General features: G+C 42.7%; 1 protein-coding gene across 1 annotated transcript; it reads left to right on the plus strand.

The window, feature by feature from the left end:
- Positions 1–717: 717 nt before the first annotated feature.
- On the plus strand, positions 718–18,636 carry TMEM179 (transmembrane protein 179). The gene is made up of 4 exons (XM_026112525.2): positions 718–1,060; positions 4,359–4,496; positions 6,046–6,124; positions 9,118–18,636. The coding sequence occupies exons 1-4, from the start codon at positions 759–761 to the stop codon at positions 9,295–9,297; spliced, it is 699 nt and encodes a 232-aa protein (XP_025968310.1). The 5' UTR covers positions 718–758; the 3' UTR covers positions 9,298–18,636.
- Positions 18,637–19,088: the final 452 nt, after the last annotated feature.

Raw genomic sequence — 19,088 nt, forward strand, 5'->3', positions numbered from 1 at the left:
GCCATAAGCTTGGTTTGAAGGGTGGCCGAGGAAGAAGTCCCATGCCCCAAAGGGTTGCAGTGGTGCTGGGATCAGGTGTTGGGGATGGTTAATTTTGTCCCTGCTCATAAGACCCGAGGGACATCAGAACATTGCATCCTGGCAGACTGTGCTCTGGATGTTTCAGACATCCTTTGGGGTAGGAGTGCAGTCATGGATACTTCATGTCTGCAAAGTCACCCAGCAGAGTTTTATTTATATTTTCAGAAACAGGGCCCAAAACCTACTGGAATCCAGCAGCCACTATGAGATTTTTTTTTTTTTTTTGGAAGGGGTGTTGTCACAGGCACCAACACGGGTGACACCAGCAGTCTATGTGAATAGGAGCCTACCCCAGTGAGGCGGTACCCAGCCCTGCTGGGGAGGCACTGATTATTTAACTCCTTGGGTGCTGGGGCATATCAACAGTCAGATTTTCCCAAGGAAAAGAGATCCCCCGTAACAGTCCTTCCTCTCTGTTCTTCCCCAACCCCTGCAGCCATCAGTATTTAGGTGGAGGGGGCATCTCTGGCTGGGGGAAAGGCAGCAGCTGTGCCTGGAGGATGCAGTGCATCGCATCTCAGTGCATCACGTTACATTGCATTGCATCACATTGCATTGCACTGCGCATCCTCCTTCCCCACCCCCCGCTGCTGCAGCCTCCCTCCCTCCCTGCATCCCTCCATCCTTCCCCCCCCTCCTCCATCCCTCCCTCCCTCTGCCTGCGCAGAGCCGCAGACATGGCGCTCAACAATTTCCTCTTCGCTCAGTGCATCTGCTACTTCCTGGCTTTCCTCTTCAGCTTCATCGTGGTGGTGCCGCTGTCCGAGAATGGCAATGACTTCCACGGCCGGTGCCTACTCTTCACCGAGGGCATGTGGCTCAACGCCAACCTGACAGTGGAGAGGCAGCGCTTCACCGTGCAGGAGTGGGGGCCTGAGGCTGCCTGCCGCTTCAGCATCTTCACCGGGCTCCTCTCCCTGCTGCTGGCCACAGTGCAGGCCTGGCGGACCCTCTTCTTCCTCTGCAAAGGGCACGAGGAGTAAGTATCCCTGGGAAGGGCAGGGGGCTGGCCACCCCTTCTGCAGGTTGGGGCCGGGGGGAGCAGCTGGGGGAAGGAGAGGTGAGCTGGGGTCTGGAAGCCTTTCCCCTTCCTCTCTCCCAGTTTTTTATTTGGGCTTTGCACCATCCAGACTCTCTTGCTCCCCAGGAGGGGGCTTGGGGTGAGGCGGTGCCTTGCTCGTGCCTGTCCACACATGCACAATGTACATCCCCCATGCTGTCACTCACAGCCCTCTTGCGCGGTGAGGGTGCTCCCACGCGGCCGTTTGGGGTCGGGGGTCAGACTCACCGCTGTGCACCCGCTGCCCGTGGCCAGTCTGCAGGCAGTGCCCAGCTGGCTCAGGCAGCCAGCTGCGGTGGGCACCACGGATGTTGCCTGTCGTGGGGTGATGTTGGGGCTGGGACTCACAGGTGTCCCCTGGTTGTGGTGCTTCCACACCACTACACATCCCTGCAGAAGGACACAGGCCTTCCCTGACTGTATGCTGGATGCTGTTTGATCAGTATGAAAAACCTTGAAACAACACGATTGTATGGGGGAGGGGGGACCCCGAAGGGAGCTATTGGTGGTTCCCCCCCCTATTTTTATCCTGCTCTTGTGGTGGACATGGCAACTATTGCGAACGATGATTATTGCTTGGTTACGACATGAGTACAAAGCTGAGCGCTCTCTGCAACAACAGTAGGGCTTCACTGGCAGTTGATTACCTTTCTCAGACAAACTAAGACGCGTAAGACTCAAACGAGAGCAGCTGAGAGGCCTAGTCATCCAGGTAGCAGCTCAGGACAGCTCTGCTTTATGCTCAGCTCTCTGGTGGCCTGTTCATAACCTTGGTAAAGCCGCTAGCAAAAGTAAGCAAGGATGTGGGTGCTCCAAGGCCAGAGCCCTCTAAGCATCCAGCCACACAGAGGTGGGAAGGCAGGAGCAAGCACTGGTGGCTGGCTAGACAAGGAAAGCCATTTTCCCCTTGTTACAGAGACCAGGCCAAGAGTAAGTCATTTGTCTCCCAGGCTATCTGGACTGGAGATCTCTTGAGTCACTGACTGCCACCCATGCCTAGGTTTATACAATAACCCGATGCTGGTAATATTGGGGACTGAATGAAGTGTGGTGTCTCTGACTCTTTCCAACCACTCTCGGACTGCCTAAACCTAAAACATACTGTAGCAAGTACAGAGCAGAAACTTATTTCCATATTAAAACTTACCTTAAAAGATCTAAATTTAACCAGGGACTTCTGAATACATTTGAATCCTCCTTCTTCAGGTAAATTCTGTTATAAACAGAAATATAGGTGAGGCAGAGAGCCAGATCAGCACTAACTTTCTACCCGCATGGCCTGGCCTATGGAATCTCCACCATTATTTATATGCCCAGTGCAAATCAAGTGCAACACTGAGCTCTGCTTCATCAGTGGATGATCAAGTTCTAGACTTTGGTGCCTGCCCTTTGCTCCAGGGTAGGAACTAGAGTGAGGCCTGGAGGTCCCGTGATGGTGCATCAAGTAGTCCTGGGAACTATTCCTTTTCTAGAGCTGTTATTAGTTCTAACGTTAGCTCTTTTTTTATTCAGCGGACAGCTAAAGCCTTTTCTAGCTTTCAGGCCAGAATACCATGATAAGGTGCTTACAGTAGATTTATAAAATGGCTTTAGCAACACTTGGAATGAAACCTAGGTTAGGTGTGAAATCAGTGCAAGGTCAGTGAACATGCAAAACTGTAGTGTGCTCATGCTAGCTCCCTCTGGCCCTAGCACTCTGCAGTCATGAGCCGCTCTAGTCAAAGTCCAGTGAAGCTGAAGAGCAAGAATAGGATTCATCTCAGCATTCTTCTAGCAGTCAGATGTCCCTGGGTGCAGGTCTCAGTTTAGTCTGTAAAGGCACTTCTGGAAGGTGATTTATTTCACTTCTTCTGTATCAGTGTTGGTACAGGATGACTGGCCCTTTGGAGGGAACCTGGACAGGTTGACTTGTCCCTCTGTAGCCACATCGATCCAAGAGGAAACATCCTAGCCCAGGTGGTAAATGTTTCCTATCTCTTTTCATAGATGTCCTCCTGAGGTCACACATGTCTTAACCATTATTATCACCTGTAGAAATTAGGATTGTTCAACCCCAAACCTTGCCAGGACTCAAATCACTTACTCAAAAAGCCTCTAAGCTTTTCATTTAATGAACTATCAGGGAAAAGAAATGATTGAGGTCTTTGTTCTCTGGAGTGAGGAGACTCCTTCTACCCTCAGCATAATGACAAGGGCACTGGTGGGCAATTTGTTGTATTTGCCCTTACCATCAAGCTTTGATAGGAGGACCTGCCTCCTGGAGTTGCCGGTCTTTCTCCAACACAGAGTAGATGTCCGGTTTTCTGATTATGAAAATTTCCAAGTGCTACTTAGAGCAGTTTTGTATAGCGAAGAATTTGGTCAGATGAATGAAGAAAGGTTTAGAAAGTTTTAATTAACAAGAATTATGGGGTAGAGTTAAGCAGCTAAGAGTTCATCTTTCAGTGAACCTCAGTTCTTCCTTCTAGAGGATTAAGGGTTCTCAGGTATTCTCAGAGTTGGAGAATTTATGGACAATTGCTTGGCCTTATGGGACCACTGTAAACATTCCAGTCCGTATACAAACGACATGCCCAAGGCTGGCCTTAGGAGTGCAGACTAACTGCGTTGATGTAAATTGACATTCAGCTGGCAGAAAGTAACATACTGACACTGAAGCCAAAGATATCTCAGGAAAAGCTGGCCTGCTCTGCAAATTGCCCATAAAACCAAAATTCGTGTCCTATAATGCCAGTGCCATGAGTTACATTGCTTAAAATTATTATAGCTATCAGTACTGTGCTGTTTTATTTTTAGTTTCCTTCTCTTAGGCAGTTTTTGTCCCAATTATCACTTTAGTCATGAAATAATTTTAGCTCCAGTTACTATATAATTTAAGCTAATGACATTTATTTTAACAATGGTGATTTTCATCATTACAGCTAATGAAAGCCATGCTGTGTATGAACAATCACTGCTTAGTATTTGTGATTTAAAGCCCCATCCTCTTATCGAAAAAAATTAAAATAAAAAGCAAAAGACCTTACAAATGAGGATAATGTGACTCAAAATCATAATCCATAGTTTTTCAATGATGTTAGGTGTTCTTAATTAAAGCAGATGTGTTTCAAATGGAAACTGGTATCTTTGACTGTGCCCAGGGTATGCTGCTTAGAGAGATTGCTGATGCTGTGTTTCAGCTGTTTATGAGTTACATTTTTCTTCCCTTTTATTGCAGCTCTTTCTTTTATGCCTTCCTGAATCTGCTGATCAGCGCCTTTGTGGTGTTTATCACCTTTATTGCTAGCACTATAGTGAGTGTAGGATTTAACATGTGGTGTGATGCAATTACCGAAAAAGGGAGCATGCCAAATAGGTTAGTATTGAAGAATATGTTTTCTTTCTTTCTCTCTTTCTTTCATTCTTTCTTTTGATATATGCACAAATGAACAGTGTTGTTACAAAGTGTGGTTATTACATGCAAGGTGAGCAAGGGGGAGAAGGCATCTGTAATGTGGAAGTCCAGACTTTTTTGGTCTGGAATCAGATCATTGAAACTTTTTTGCTTCTAGTTTCCCAAAAAGCAAAACAGCGTTGATTGTTTCTGTGGTGTTTCATGGCCTCTTAATGAGTTCCCAGCATATGCAAAACCACAGGAAGAAAAATATTTATTTTCCAAAGAAGAGCTAAGTTTGGAAATGCTCTATGAAGGGAGGGAGTGTGGTCTTGTGAGCAGGGCAGGGGACTGGGAGGCTCTTGGCTTACTGTTCTGGCTCTGCTACTGACCCACTGTGTAATACTAGGCAAGTCACTTGTCCTCCCTGTGCCACCATGCACCATCATCTAAAAATGGATGCATTTTGGCCTCATAGCGGTGTTGTGGATACCTTGAGAGCCTCAGAATGGAAAGTACTTTATGACTGACTACAAAGTATAGCTGGTCGGTACTTTATTACAATGCACAAAATGTACAGGTACTAAAATGGTCTACTGTATTCCACAATGTTTATATTTAGTGTGGGAAACAGATGACAGGTTGAGATAGATTTTTCTATCAAACAATAATGAAAAGAGAAGAAAAGGTGACATTTTATGTCATATGATATTGAATAACAGTACTATGTAAAGCATACATTTATGTTGCACATTGTCATATGTTGTAAAATGCCATAGTAAATGTTCTGTTTAGGGCTGCAACGATTAATCGAATTATTCGAATATTCGGTTAAAAATTGTATCTCAATTCCAAAAAACGCCTAATCGAATATTCGGATAAGAATCCAAGATGACCGACAGCACTGAAAAGGACAGAGAAGAGGCTGCAGAAAACAACCAAGAGATAGAAAGTCAACCTCAAAATCCTGGGAGTTTTTTCACAACACCAGTAAAAGTCCAAGTTATTTGTAAAATCTGTAGGCAGCCTCTATCTCACCATCAGAGTATCGTCTCCTTGCGAGAGCATCCGAAACAAAAACACCCACACACTCCCTTCTTCTGAGGCTTTCCTGATGATGTCAAAAGGTAATGGAGGCTCATGCACTTTGTTTCATAGAGGGGTAAAGCGACCAAGCTGGGGTGACGCCAGATGTGTGTATGTGGGAGGCTCTGGGGGAGTGGGAGCAGAAGGTTTTAGGGAAATTGTTTTCATAATAACTTTAACAATGCCACTTTATGGAAGATTGGTGTTATCACTGACATAATTACATGTATATTTTTAGGTAATCATAAGCCTCTTTTAGCCTACTTTTAGGCAAAATTGGCAAGCCACCTAGTTACTGCAAAAACTTAAATATCTTTTGATAGAATATGTCACTGTGACTGTTTGAAACACATTTAAGATGTTGCTTCATCTTACACTGGATTTGCCTGTTTGGAATCTCTGAAATAACTTTCTTTTTTCCCCCCCAAATGCCTTCTTTGGGCAGCTGTGAAGAATTACAAGATATAGATCTTGAACTGAACTTAGAAAACTCTGCTTTCTATGACCAGTTTGCTATTGCACAGGTAGGTCAGACCAGGTCATGGTTCTATTCCAGTTGATTTACCATTTTCTCATTGATCTGGGATCGTAGGAACTGAACTAGCAGCCTCTGAAATCAATGTGAATGTTTACACTGACTTCAGTAAGTAAGCACTGAATTAGGGTGATAGTGAGTGTATTTTAAGTTCAAAATAGATAGTTTAAAATGTGGACATGTCAAAACCTGAGTCTACCACTGATCTTATTACTTATCATGGAAAAGTTATTTTTTCTGCAAAGGATAAGCTCTACAAAGGCCTCAGCACTCTGGTGTCCTGGAGCCCTTCCTTACTGTTGGGAATAAGAACAGAATGGCTGAACTGCATCAGACCACAGATCCATCTAGCTTTCTCCTCTATGAGTTTGTCTGAGCTCCCCTGACCCCATATAAATATAAGTCCAATGAAATTAATGGAAAATTATTGTCATTTAGATAGGATTTTTTTCTGATGCATCTTTGTGAATTAGATCCCTAAGGGCATAAGACCATTTTGTTGAATATGTCAGCTCTGTCAATGCTCAAAGCCAATGAACATTCCCACTGTCCTTTTAAGACTTCAGCACTTAAACACATCAGCATATACTGGCACAGTTTTGCAAGCAGAACAGTCCCATTCATGCAAGGCTGCACTCATACAAATGCTTTTCAAGTTGTTCCTTTTGGGAAGATGCATTAGCTTGCCTGGGGCACTACCTGAAGGCAACTGTGCCTCTTGAACAAAAGCTACCTTTATGTTTCCATTGCCAGCACTGGCATCTGGAGACTCAGCTCAGACATATCTGTCTGCAGGGCAGAGAGATGTCGTAACAGTGACCCCTTTATATCATGCTAGCCCATACCCAGGTTGTGTTTCAGTAGATTTTGCCAGGAGCTGTATCTAGCTCATAACATGCCAGCTAGTGGGAGAGTAACAGAACTGAACCTGTTTATCAGGCATAGCTTTGAGTTCATGGGAACTAAATGTCCCAACTGTGATATCAGGGTGGATTGTGGATAATCTACAGGAGAAGGCATTTCTCCAACAGGGAACCATGCCTAAACAGTCAAGGTCTGCACATGTAGTACTGCCGTTGGAGGACAGTTAACCACAGCACAGTGTAGAAGGGTGACCCCAAGTTGTTGGAACAGGGTCCCCCTTCCAATCCATGTCCCTCCAGACCTGGGTGCTGCTAGCCTGCAACGTGCAGCCTCTGCTCCCATAAGCTTGGCAAACACCATTTGTGAGACGCCTGGGAGTGGAACAGCTGGAAGGAAACACTGTTCAGCTGCAGGAGCTGAACCTGGTAGTGGCAAAGGGAACCCTGAGGGAGATTATCAGAGAAAAGAAACAAGCAGGGGACAAATTCTGCAGCGTTGTCTTCTAGTATCCGAGATGTGGTAAGCAGAGCTGAATGACAGCAGCAGAACGGGTTCGTCCGTGGAATGCACATCAGTTTCTTTGAGTCAGGTAGAACGAGAAACCCAAGAATAGACTAGGCTTACTGGAGAAAACAAACTTCCTTCCTACAGCACGCTTTACTCGCTAGCAGTGCTCTGAATGGAGACATCAAGATTGCTGACAACTTAAGAATTGCAAAGATGGGCTCTGGATAAAACCTGGAAGGGAAAAAACAGACAGATTAGTTACAGCATATGTATGTATGCATCCACATAAGCACACAGACATGGACAAATACACAGAGCCTGTCTCTCTCTGCTTCCCTCCATTCTGATGTTTCCATCACATCAAAAAGACTCTGGGAGTTTCACTGAATTTGGCTAAATCTGTTCAAATTCTTTCATATCATATACCAAGAAGAACAGCAGTGTTAGATATCTGAATGTTTTTAAGATAACATTTCATTAATGAAGTAGCACTTAAGAAATGAATGCAAGGCTTCCAATTCTCTCCATATTGTCATATAAAGCCAAAAGAATATCTTCTTATTCACAGGGTTTGTAAAATAATTCAAAAATATTTTTACTGGTGAATTGAGACAGCTGTAAGCATGGGCAGAAGTACTTAGGAGACTTGCCAAAGTGCATAAGATATGTAGGAACATAAACTCCTTTTAAAAACAGTGCCGTTGGTTATCCAAGTTGGCTATTAGAGTAAACAGCTGTGTTACTGTCTGGAAGTGTTTAAATTGTTTTTATTTTTTTTAATAAAAAGTGCAATATGTCAAAACCGAAATACAGGGATTCAATTAGTGTTTCTTTGCTAAAGGCCTAACAGAACTAAAGTGGAATTTCTGCCAGAAAACGTTGTTACAGATTAACCTCCTCTGAGACATGGGAGGCCCACATTGAAGTACCTGAACCAATAAAGTGTAATTATTTCTAAGAAGCTGAACAAGAGAGATTGATCAGTTGGTGATGGGAGCTTTTGGAGATATGGGAATTTAAGCTGAGCTCTTGCATACCACATATAAAACAGCCACCAATCATATGGATGCACTGGGATGGGTTTCCTTTGCTTGCTGGATTCATCCTAATGTGAACTAGTTACCCTGGAATGTAACAGGTTTATTGATATGATTTTTTCAATAATATTTTGAATGGAAGTGCCTTAAAATCTATACTTCTGCAGGAGGTAGTGGCAAGGCCCAAAGAACCCGGGAAGGAAGTTTTTGAAAGTGTCTTAAAACATATTGCAATTCCAAAGTAACTAAACTAAACCGAAACAATCCCAGGAACTTTGGGATAGCCAGACTGTCAAAAGGGGAAGGTCAGCAGCTGCATGTAGATTATATAGAAATCTTTATTATCGTCTTTAGTACTTTTTGCTTTATTTTTTTCTAGTAAATAAAGAGATTTTCCTTTAAGCTAGGAATAACTTGACAGGGTTGAGAAACTGTGGGGCCAGGACCTCCCCGGGTGGAAGCTGGGATGACTACATGGGTTTTAGTTGAGCTGAGATTCTGGTCTTCACCTGGACAGTTGACTTCAACTTTATAAAACAGTACTGACCTCTTTACCATTTCTTTTCTTCTCTAGTTCGGTCTCTGGGCTGCCTGGCTGACTTGGCTGGGAATTACCATTCTGGCTTTCCTGAAGGTTTATCACAACTACAGACAGGAGGACCTGCTAGATAGCCTGATCCATGAGAAGGAGCTGTTGCTAGGAAGATCCTCTTCACGAACCTCTTTGCAAGATGAGAAAAGTGCCATGATCTAAAGTGTAAGAGAATTTCCAGGGCAGGATCTAGATTTTATAATTAAGTAGTGCGAGCTAAAGTTTTGAGTGAGTGAGATCTTATCTTTCCTAAAAAGACATGTATTTGGGAACCACCCAGTTCCTTCATGAGAAATTCTTGCCAGACAAACTTCTGTTAGGACACAGACAATGAACTGTCCCACGTGCCGCTAATGCAGCAAACTCTGTCCTGCACATGCAGGGAGCAGCACTAGCTGTAACCAGCTGTTGCAAGCAGAGTTCCCACGTGCTATCGCTGACCTTTGGGGAAAGTGACTGTTTTTGAGGACTGTGCTAGCAAGACCAGGCTACAGAATCTAGGCTATTTCTTCAAACTATACTGCAACAACAGTTGTAACTGGGGCTGTGTCTAGTCCCTTCTCTCTCCTTCTCCTGCCTTTTGCCAGTAATGCTGCCCCTATTCTCACATTATTCTAGGTAACTGCTGCTCTGATCCAGGTATAGGTGGGGCTTTTGCTGTCTCTGCTTTTGCTGTGTGTGGACACAGTGCTGACAAACCTGTTGCTCCTGCTCCAGTTTTGAGTTAGTTTAGAGCATACGGACCTTTGTTCCTGACTTTATTCTTAATCTTAGACAGTTGTAGTGAATTTCATGAAACCACTATATTATTATTAAAGTATCTGTAAGAAGCTGTGTATGATTTGGGGGGATGGCGGAGAATATTTGTGTTTTTGTTTCTTCTTAGATTTTTGCATGATCAACATTTATTACAACTTCCTAAAGTGTAGTGTAGCTAGCAATTGCTGAAGCTTGCATAGTAAGAGATTAAGCTGAATAGATAATATTAATGCTTGCACATTCATATATATAACTTGGTCCCTATTACTGTATACTATTCAATTTTGAGTATTAGAATTTATGTGTGATATTCATTTCATAGATGGTATGCAAAATTATTGTAAACATTTGGATAGATAGTTCAGTTCTGAGTAGGCCCGTTGTGCCTACTCATGGGCAGGAGTACCAGGGCTAACAATTTTTGCTGTAAAAAGGGAGGAGAATTGTGACTTTGTTGTTGCTTTTGGGTTCTTTTGGCCAGTGCTTCAATGAAAAAGGTGAATTGTTTCAGATGAGAAGGAGATCCAACAATTAAGAAGAATTTTTCAGATGAGCGCAGGATTTGCATGGCAGAGAACAAATGTGCTAGAATATAGGCAGTTATCCCCAGGTACAAGATACACGGCAGTCCGTAATTCACCAGAAAACTTAAGCAAACAGTGAAGTTTAGGTGCAAGAAGATTTTTGGTGGGCACAGTGACACTGCTGCTTGATTCGAGACTGAAATTATTGTACCATGAGTGCAAACCATTTGCATCTATATTGCCTGGTAAATGGGGAGGGAGGGAAAGAAAGTAGCAGACTTCTACCCCACCCATCTACAATTTTCCTGTCTAGAGAGTCAGCTGTCTTGCTCCACACTTACAGTCTCATGCAAGCCGGCATGCAGGCAGACTGGATGAACAGGCACTCTCGCTTTGAACAAGAGCTCCAGCCTGTAGCTAGCACAACCGTGCAGATTTACTGTTGTCTTCTGGGAACTATTTGGTGCTTAAAGATAAGTACCTGATTAAATGTTTGGCTGAATCAGAATTTGAAAGCATAAGAAGTCCCTGAATTTCTAAGCATTTTAGAGCATAAAATCCAAGATTACATTTAACAGCCAAATTGCACTCGTAGGTTTAGGAAAAAACCCTCCATGTGTTATAAGCAGGGAGTAGGCCCTGATAATCTGCACTGTTTATAATCTCAGCTGGTCAGGGCTGCCTGTAGAGAGATCTTGTTTTTCAGCACTGATTTCTGCCCACAAGGGAATATAATTCCTTTGAAAGCTTTACAGCTGTGGCTTTTTTGCAGTTGTGAATTGATATCAGAGGCAGAGAGAAGTAATCCTCAGAGAGGGAGAATCCAAGATCAAGTTTGTTAATACCAATTTAAAATCCAAAGATCAGGACTGTTGGAATATTTTTAAAATTCAGTTGGTCTAATTAGAGAGAGACCCTTGCAGACACCCAAGCTCTTTGCCAGGGAGCCTTCCCCTTCATGCCCTGGAGAAAGACTTAGGGCCCGAAAGTTATCCTGTTTCCTCAGCTGACTGGTTCCTCAGCTCTTTCTCCAACTGCAGAAAACTATTTCTCCTTCCAAACTTGCCTTGAATTTCAGAGTCAGCAGTGATGTTCCCTCCCACAAATTACTTCAGTGCATACCCAATTTGTCTCATGGGACCATGCTGCTGCTGCTTTGTATAATATGTTTTTACAGGTGCCAAATCAGGCTTAGGCTGAAGTAACTTGTGGGTTGGGACCGGAGTTCCCTGTTCCTTCCCTGATGGTTTAGAAAACAGGGAGGCAGGGTGGCAGCAAGTGTCTCTTCATCATCTCTCCTCTGAGGCACATGAGCTAGAGCTCAGTTACTGACTGTGAGGAAGATGAGGATCCTGCTTTCTGGTGAGGCTGTTCAGAGCAGATGCTCTTGTCTACTCTTTCCCCAGGTCTCTGGGTCTTTTGCTCCTTCCACTTCCATGAGAAGCAGCAAACACTCAACCTGGAGTTTCTGGTTTTGTTGGGTTTTGTGGGTAGCATTTTCACTAATATTTGTCACCCTGACACAGTCTTCTTTGTTCTGCTGCTCAAAAGACAAAAAGTAAGTCAGGCAGGATCCCATCTCCAAGAAAAACTCAATAGGAATGAGATACCTCACTTCTTTAGCTGCCTTTGGAAATCCCAGCCCCCAAAAAGTACATGCACAGACTCATCTACTAGCTTTGACACCAGTGCTAAGTCTCTCTGATTCATGTACCTGGAAGAATTCTCCTACAGCCAGTTGCATTTCTCTGCAAGTATAACTATGCCTCGGCTGTTGGAGTGGCCTTGTAAGATGGAAATATGCTGAGGCTCTACTTTGAGTCCCATATGCAAAAGGTTTCTCCTCCTCAGCTTCATACACTCAACTAGGTGGAGTGAGGCAGGAACCCAGCTAGGGAGCAACAGTGATGTTTAAAGCAAGGCTAGTTTTGAAGGAGATCTCTGAGCAACTGAGAGGCAAGAGTGTGTGGTGAGCAGCAGTCTGGTTGGTTTGAGGGAGGAAATGGGTATAGTGCAAAGATGCCGTGTCTGAGCCTGCTTGAACTTTTTTGTTTGCCTTTGGATTTCTGCAAACTCTTTCCTGAAAGCCTGGACACTCAGGCCAACCTGACAATGCCAGGCTGAAAATGTGTTAGAAAGGCAGTATTATTTATGTGTACACTAACACATATGCACACACACATGTGTCTCTTTTGCACCATTCTAACCTCTGCTTTTAGTTATCCGTTGCCAATCAGCGCAGAATTTGGCTGGAGTAGGAATTTGTCTTAGTGATATTTCAAAGCCTTCTTTAATCTGCCTTCTCCAAAAGCAGGCCTCTGGGAACACTCTAGCAAGAACTTCTAGCAACACTAGAGGCAAAATGCATATGTGGTATTATGTTTGTATTTTTTAAATTTTATATGATACAAAGGGAAAATCTTTGTGGCCTCTGCCCATGCAGCCCCTCCTGCTGCTGCCCCTAGCAAAGCTGTGGGCTGTGCTGGTGCAGATGGCGGGTTGCAGTTCTTTGGATGCTACATTCCCCGTGACTCAGTGGGTCTTTGCTTTGGCTTGTGTAAATTACTGGTAAGGCAGTGAGAGTGTTCATAGAGCCTTACTTTGTCAAATGCAAACTGATACTGCTCCTCCAGCACACTGGAGTATTGCCACAAAAGTATTTTGTTTTATTGAAAATATTACACATGTCCTGGCTACCATCTGTGTTTAACTTCTCTGTCAATTCCCTGCCAGCAGTGTACTTTGGGTTAGAAAAATATGAACTAAAAAGTTTTGGTTGAGTTTTTAGATCAATGCTAACTTTTTATTTTACTTTTTTAAAGAAACAGTTGAAGCCATTTTTTGGTATAGAATTTTCTACTGGGGGTAAAAAAGCATGTAGCACCTTATCCCATGAATCCATGAGACATCTTTTATCCATGGACTTTCAGTAGGAATCACAAAGATAAGAGGCTGATGATTCACTTTAAAAACTGAAGGACACATGCTTGTTATGGAAAATAATCATTTTGCTTAGAAAAATAATCATTATAATAGTCAGTGATTGATGTTTGAATGCATAGACCTCATTCATGAAGGCATTCAGTGTCAGGGAGCTGACAAATGTATGTATGCAGCATATACCCAGATATATACCAGAGACAAATCCCATTGCTTAACTATGATACGGGTATAAGCTCTTCTGTGGGTCAGAAAATGGATCAGAGTAGTTGTCTGGTTGCCTTTACTTTCTACACTGCCTTTTTCTTAGCTTTAGTATCTGTGAAGTGACACTCAGGATATGACATCCAAAGATGGATGTGGTTGTGACGTGAGAGGAGTGGGAAAGCGCTGGCCAGCGCGCCAGCTCCAGAGGGCTGGGGTGCGTTTCTAACGCGGGGTTGCAGGTGCTTTAACTCCTCCTGCCTCTGGGTGCTGTTCTGACGTTACCCGGTATCTGTCCTGCTAGGAACAAAGAGTTGCCTTTCTCTTCATGGCCTTCCCACACCTACACCAAACATCGGAGATTTACCCTCTGTAGTATTCAAGGTGGAAGCAGAGTTGAAGGAAATAGGAGCTCGCACTTTACAGTTTTATTGCATGATCAGAGGGTACTTTTCCCTCTGAACAATATTCCCAATTCAGGAATTCTACCCTGTGGTCTCCTAAATGACAAGTGACCCTGTCATGGACATGATTCTGTCATGAATTCAAGCTAATTTAACATACAGACATGCAGGAGACAAACAGTATATATTTTGAAAGCAGTCTCAACCCCTCAGTTTACAAGCCATATTCTTCTGCAACACAATGCAATATTCTGACTCAAAACAGCTAGTCTGTTTTTAATAGACAGTCAATTATTTGTGGAAGGAAACATAAGGTGACAAGGGGAAAAAAAGATATATTTAAAATAGTTACATAGTGCTGGGAGACTGGAAGGGAGAATTCATTTCAAAACTTTTATTTTCTTACTCAGAGAAGAAACTCAAGCATATATTTGGTGTAGGAAGCTGGTATACATTTTCTGAAGACAGAAACACTACATGCCATCATATAGACTTTATGCTAAACTGGGTTTTCAGCACAACCTCTAAACAGACATCAGTCTGCGTTATGGGTCTTAGAAAACACAGAATCAAATGTGCAAATTCAAAACTGATGTCACCTGCAAAATGTTCAGTACAAGAAAGAACATGCAAACCTTGCCTTTGAGTGAATGTGGCTTTTATCATCCCTCTTCTCCAAAGCTCACACCCCATACGTAATGTATCTAAAATCACTTTTGCATTTTTTTGACAAAAATCCAGACAGTCATGTAGATTGGTCAGATTTACAGTTTATAATCTGATTTGGATTTTGGTGAAACTTTTGTCTCTGCTTTTAAATCCACTTGGGTGTGAACATCCTTGAACTAATGGGAATCTTGTCTGTATCCAGATCCTAAATTTGCATCTCAGATCACTTCCTCTGCTGATGGAAATAGCCCATTTTTATCTCACTGGAATTTTTGCTTTCAGTGGAAGACCCGGGAGACCATAAATATCCTCTCCTCATGCTTAGGCAGTTTGGGAAGAGAGTCAGTTTTTGCAAGGCTAGTTTCCACACTTGCATACAGCGAGAAAATGTTCATAGAATTTCAGGAGCACCGACATTGTTTTAGAGATATTTCTGTTCAGTTTTCATCTAATCCCCTAAAGTATATGTTTCTATTCTTGTCCTCCACAAGAAAGAGTAAATCTATCCTGAACTCTATTTTAGTATTCACAGATACACACAAGAGTTTTTTCTTTTCTTTTTTCTTTTTCTTTTTTTTTTTTTTTTTGGAGTGGCAAGATTCCACTCAGTAATTTCTGAATCTAACAACTGCATAGAAGACAGCACTTTGAAATACTCCTGGCATAGAAGGGAGAAATCATACCTGCACTCTCTCAAAACACTTCACAGTTGTTTCTGATAGGTGAGACTGCAATTTGCTTAATATATAGCAAGTACTGTTTATTTAAATGCAGGCATGTAATTAATAATATCTTTGCATTCTGTTGTTGGGAAGAATATTGACATAGCAATGCTTTCTCTTGAAATTTAGTTTCTTTTGTCCAGGCCAAAGAGCGTAATTGAACTGATATTGCTAACAGATTAATGTGAATGTATTCACCTGAGTGCTTAAACTTTTCTACCTCTCATAGGCTGCTATAATTGTTTGAACTGTTGTTGCATACAATAGTCAAAAGAACTGGATCTATATACAAGTCTAAATCCTATTCTCATAGATGACTTAAGGATTTAGAAATTAACTCTTAGTAATTTACTGTGAGATCATGTTCCCTAGGAAATGGGCATAGACAACTAAGAAGGGCTGTGGTGGTTTTGGAACCAAATTAAAAGTGGGGGGAAAAGAACCCTCTGACTGGTCAAACAATGACACTTTTAGTTTTTTCTCACCAAAAAGAAAAGCCAGCAACAGTAATCTATTAGACATAGAAGGTTATGGGTTACCTGAAATGTTGCGTTTCACTGAGGGCCAGAAGTGATGAGCTATCTTGTTAATATGGCTCAAAGAGGCCTTTCCCACAGTCAGATACCCACAGAGCACTCACCCCAAATGTGAGAGGTGCTAGTTTAATCCCCTCCTCTGCTGAAGAGGTATGAACCCCATCTACTAGGGAAATGCTCCCACCACAATGTTATTCTGGATCTTCCTCAAATCCTCCCAGTGGAGCTTTATCCACTTGGCTTAAAATTCCAAAATAATGACTTTAAGGCTCGTGGTTGTAATGTTTATCAAGGAGATAAAGCACTTAGCAACAAGAAATGCTCATTGAAGTAGCTTGAATTATTTGTATAATGTGGAAACTTGGTTTGAGAAGTTTTCGCCCCCACACTTCCCCGGATTATATTGTAAAATGAGGGTTGAGATAACCTATAAGGAGGTGGGAATGAAGTTCAATTTTACCATTGACCTCCTGGGTGAATTCTCACATAAATGGATAAATAGCCCTATGAGGAAGCTTTACTTCCACCCTGCTTTTTCCCCCATTTTCCCCAAATTAGGGCAAATTTGACTTGCCTGTGTAAACAGGTTCTGAACAGGGTTTATGAAGGTGAATGAAATTGCAGTTCCTATGGCAAATTTTACTTTCTGAAAAAAAAAAAAACAGAAAAAAGAAAAGTCTCCCAGTTTTTCTATTTTATCACTTGGGCTCTTTACAGTCTGACACCAAATCCTTCCTTTTACATAAGCCAGGCCTGATTCTGGTGACACATTACTTTAACAGATTCACAGGACTGGTGCCAGCATTCCCTTGAGGAACCCAGTGGCTCTAGACTAGTGAAATATTAGACCATAGATCAGGAAAGTAAGGCAGTGAAGTGTTTGAAAATCAACTGTCATGGTACTCCACATGACACAGTCCAGAGCTTTTCACCCACTTGTTCCTACAGCAGAGGGAATTATTTTTCCCTGTAAACACTGAGAAGTTGAACAATTTGTGTCTAAAATACAGCACATCTTTCTACAACATGCTGGATCTTGATTTAATGAATTAACCACTTCCGCTTCCAAGGCTGCTGCCGTGGTTTTAACCCTCGTTGTTAAAAGTGTTCAATATTTGACTTCAGAAGGTGCTAATGATCTCCTTACTAAACCACAGTCTTTAAGAGTTGAAAACAGTCTTTTTGCCAAATAACGCTGAGGAGATCCTTGCCGAGCAGCATCCTTCAGGGTTGGGGACGAGGAGGACTGCACTGGGGTCTAGGACCGGTGCACACCGATGGCACCGAGCGGTATTGCTCAAACACTCTCTGAATAAAACTAATGCTATTTCTCAGCCCAAGCTGTGCAATTGAGAAATCAATATATTGTGATCTAAAGTACACTTCTAAAAGGTTTTTGCAGGTTTATATTAAAAGTAAAAATCAGTTCCACTGACATCTCGTTCCCCTGAGTCGCTGCTTCTCTAAAAGCATTCCTGCAAATTTTCGAGAGGGCTTTATTGACATCAAGCTGACCAAGCCTTACTTCTCACATCTTTTTCTGTCAGACAGACAAGCACTGCAGAGGGGGACAGGGGAGTGCCATAAATCGGAATAAAATCAGAGAGGAAAACTGTCAGTGCACTTGTTCTGAGGGATTTCAGCTCTCGGGCTCCAAGGCAAGGGACCCAGTGCGGCAGCACCCGCACTGGCGGAGCTGACACTGATTTTGGGCTTAGCTCAGCCTGTTTGGTCACAGTGAGCTCACACAGCTTCATAAACCGCAGAACATCGGTGGCACAAGGTTTGGGCAAATTGCTTCAGAAAACCTCTGTTTTCAGCACTGGTGGCTCCCGAACCCCCCCAGATGGCCCATTGCCCTGCTCAGCTCGTGACTTGTGTGGTGACAGAAGGACTGTTCCCAAATCACTGTAGACTTGCTGTTAGTGAAAGGAGCACATTAACACCCTTGCTATAGTTTTAAAAGGTTTGTCTGTTGTGTGGTACCGCCTGCAAAGATCTGAAGTGGATCTTTATTGCTGACATTCAGTGCAGAGCCTCAAAGCATTTCAGCTTCTCTGGAAATATATGTCCTGTGACTTCTATATTTGTGAACTGTTGTTTCTTATAGCCACTTGAGAAAAGCTTTACAGCTTTTTATAGTCTAGATTAAACGCCATGTTATGCTGCTAAAGACGTCCCTGTGTAATGGATATTTTGGAGCAAAAATAGAACAGTTTTTCATAATTTGTTTAAACATTGAAAGCAGGAGAGGGGCAGATCCTTAGCTTGTGTATATAGTTTAGCTTTGTGGGCCATACTGGAGCCATGCCAGCCTGCACAAGCTGAGAATAGAGCTTGGTGTATTTTGAATATTATCTCTCATGCTTTGTATGGTCCTTTGCAGTGTAATGACTGCTGATTTGGAGCATTAATTGCATGATTTTCACAGAAACAGAGTTGGAGTTATGTTTATTATTGTTTTGATACAGTATCAAAAGGGAAGTCTTTTGTTAGCATTTTTAATATAGCCATTTGTAAACATCCGGCAAATAAAAATTATAAGTCCAATTCTCCTACTAATGGAGCCATTGAAAAAGTTTCCTTTGGCTTTAACAGGAGCTGGAATGAGTTCAATATAGGTGATATACTGTAGTGTAACTGATAATGAATTAATGTGTTTTATATATTGAATGCTTTTTGCTGGACAGTGCATTGGCTTTTTATGATTTGGTGACATACGAATAAATTATTTGAAAATTCAGTATTTCTGTGCCTGTCTTTTCAAGGTCAGTTGAAATTGTTACAATGTAAGCTAAAAAAAGCCCCCAAAGTCAGCAGTGGTACCTTGGTTCGTTGTCCTCGTTCCTCATTTGATCCTGCCACTGTCTACTTCTCGTCCTCTTCAGAAACATGACTTGTGGAGCCAATGCATTGCAAACACACTGTGGACTCCTCCTAATGGTACAGACTCTCTGGACTTTGACTTGATCCTCTGTCAGGACTCATGTCATGGAGGAGAACCTCCCTCAGCAGCACTGCTGAGGTCACGTATACAGGGTTACAGGAGTCTTTCCGTGCCACAGCTTGCATGGCCAAGGATAGCACCAACCATCCTCACCTGCCTGAGTCCTTTGGGTACCATCTTCCAGTGGTGAGACCTAATACTGTAGCAGACAAGGAGAAGGTGCCACAATGTCAACATGCAGCTGTGAA

This window comes from Dromaius novaehollandiae, chromosome 5 (genome assembly GCF_036370855.1).
Source record: "Dromaius novaehollandiae isolate bDroNov1 chromosome 5, bDroNov1.hap1, whole genome shotgun sequence".
Lineage (NCBI taxonomy): Eukaryota > Metazoa > Chordata > Aves > Casuariiformes > Dromaiidae > Dromaius > Dromaius novaehollandiae.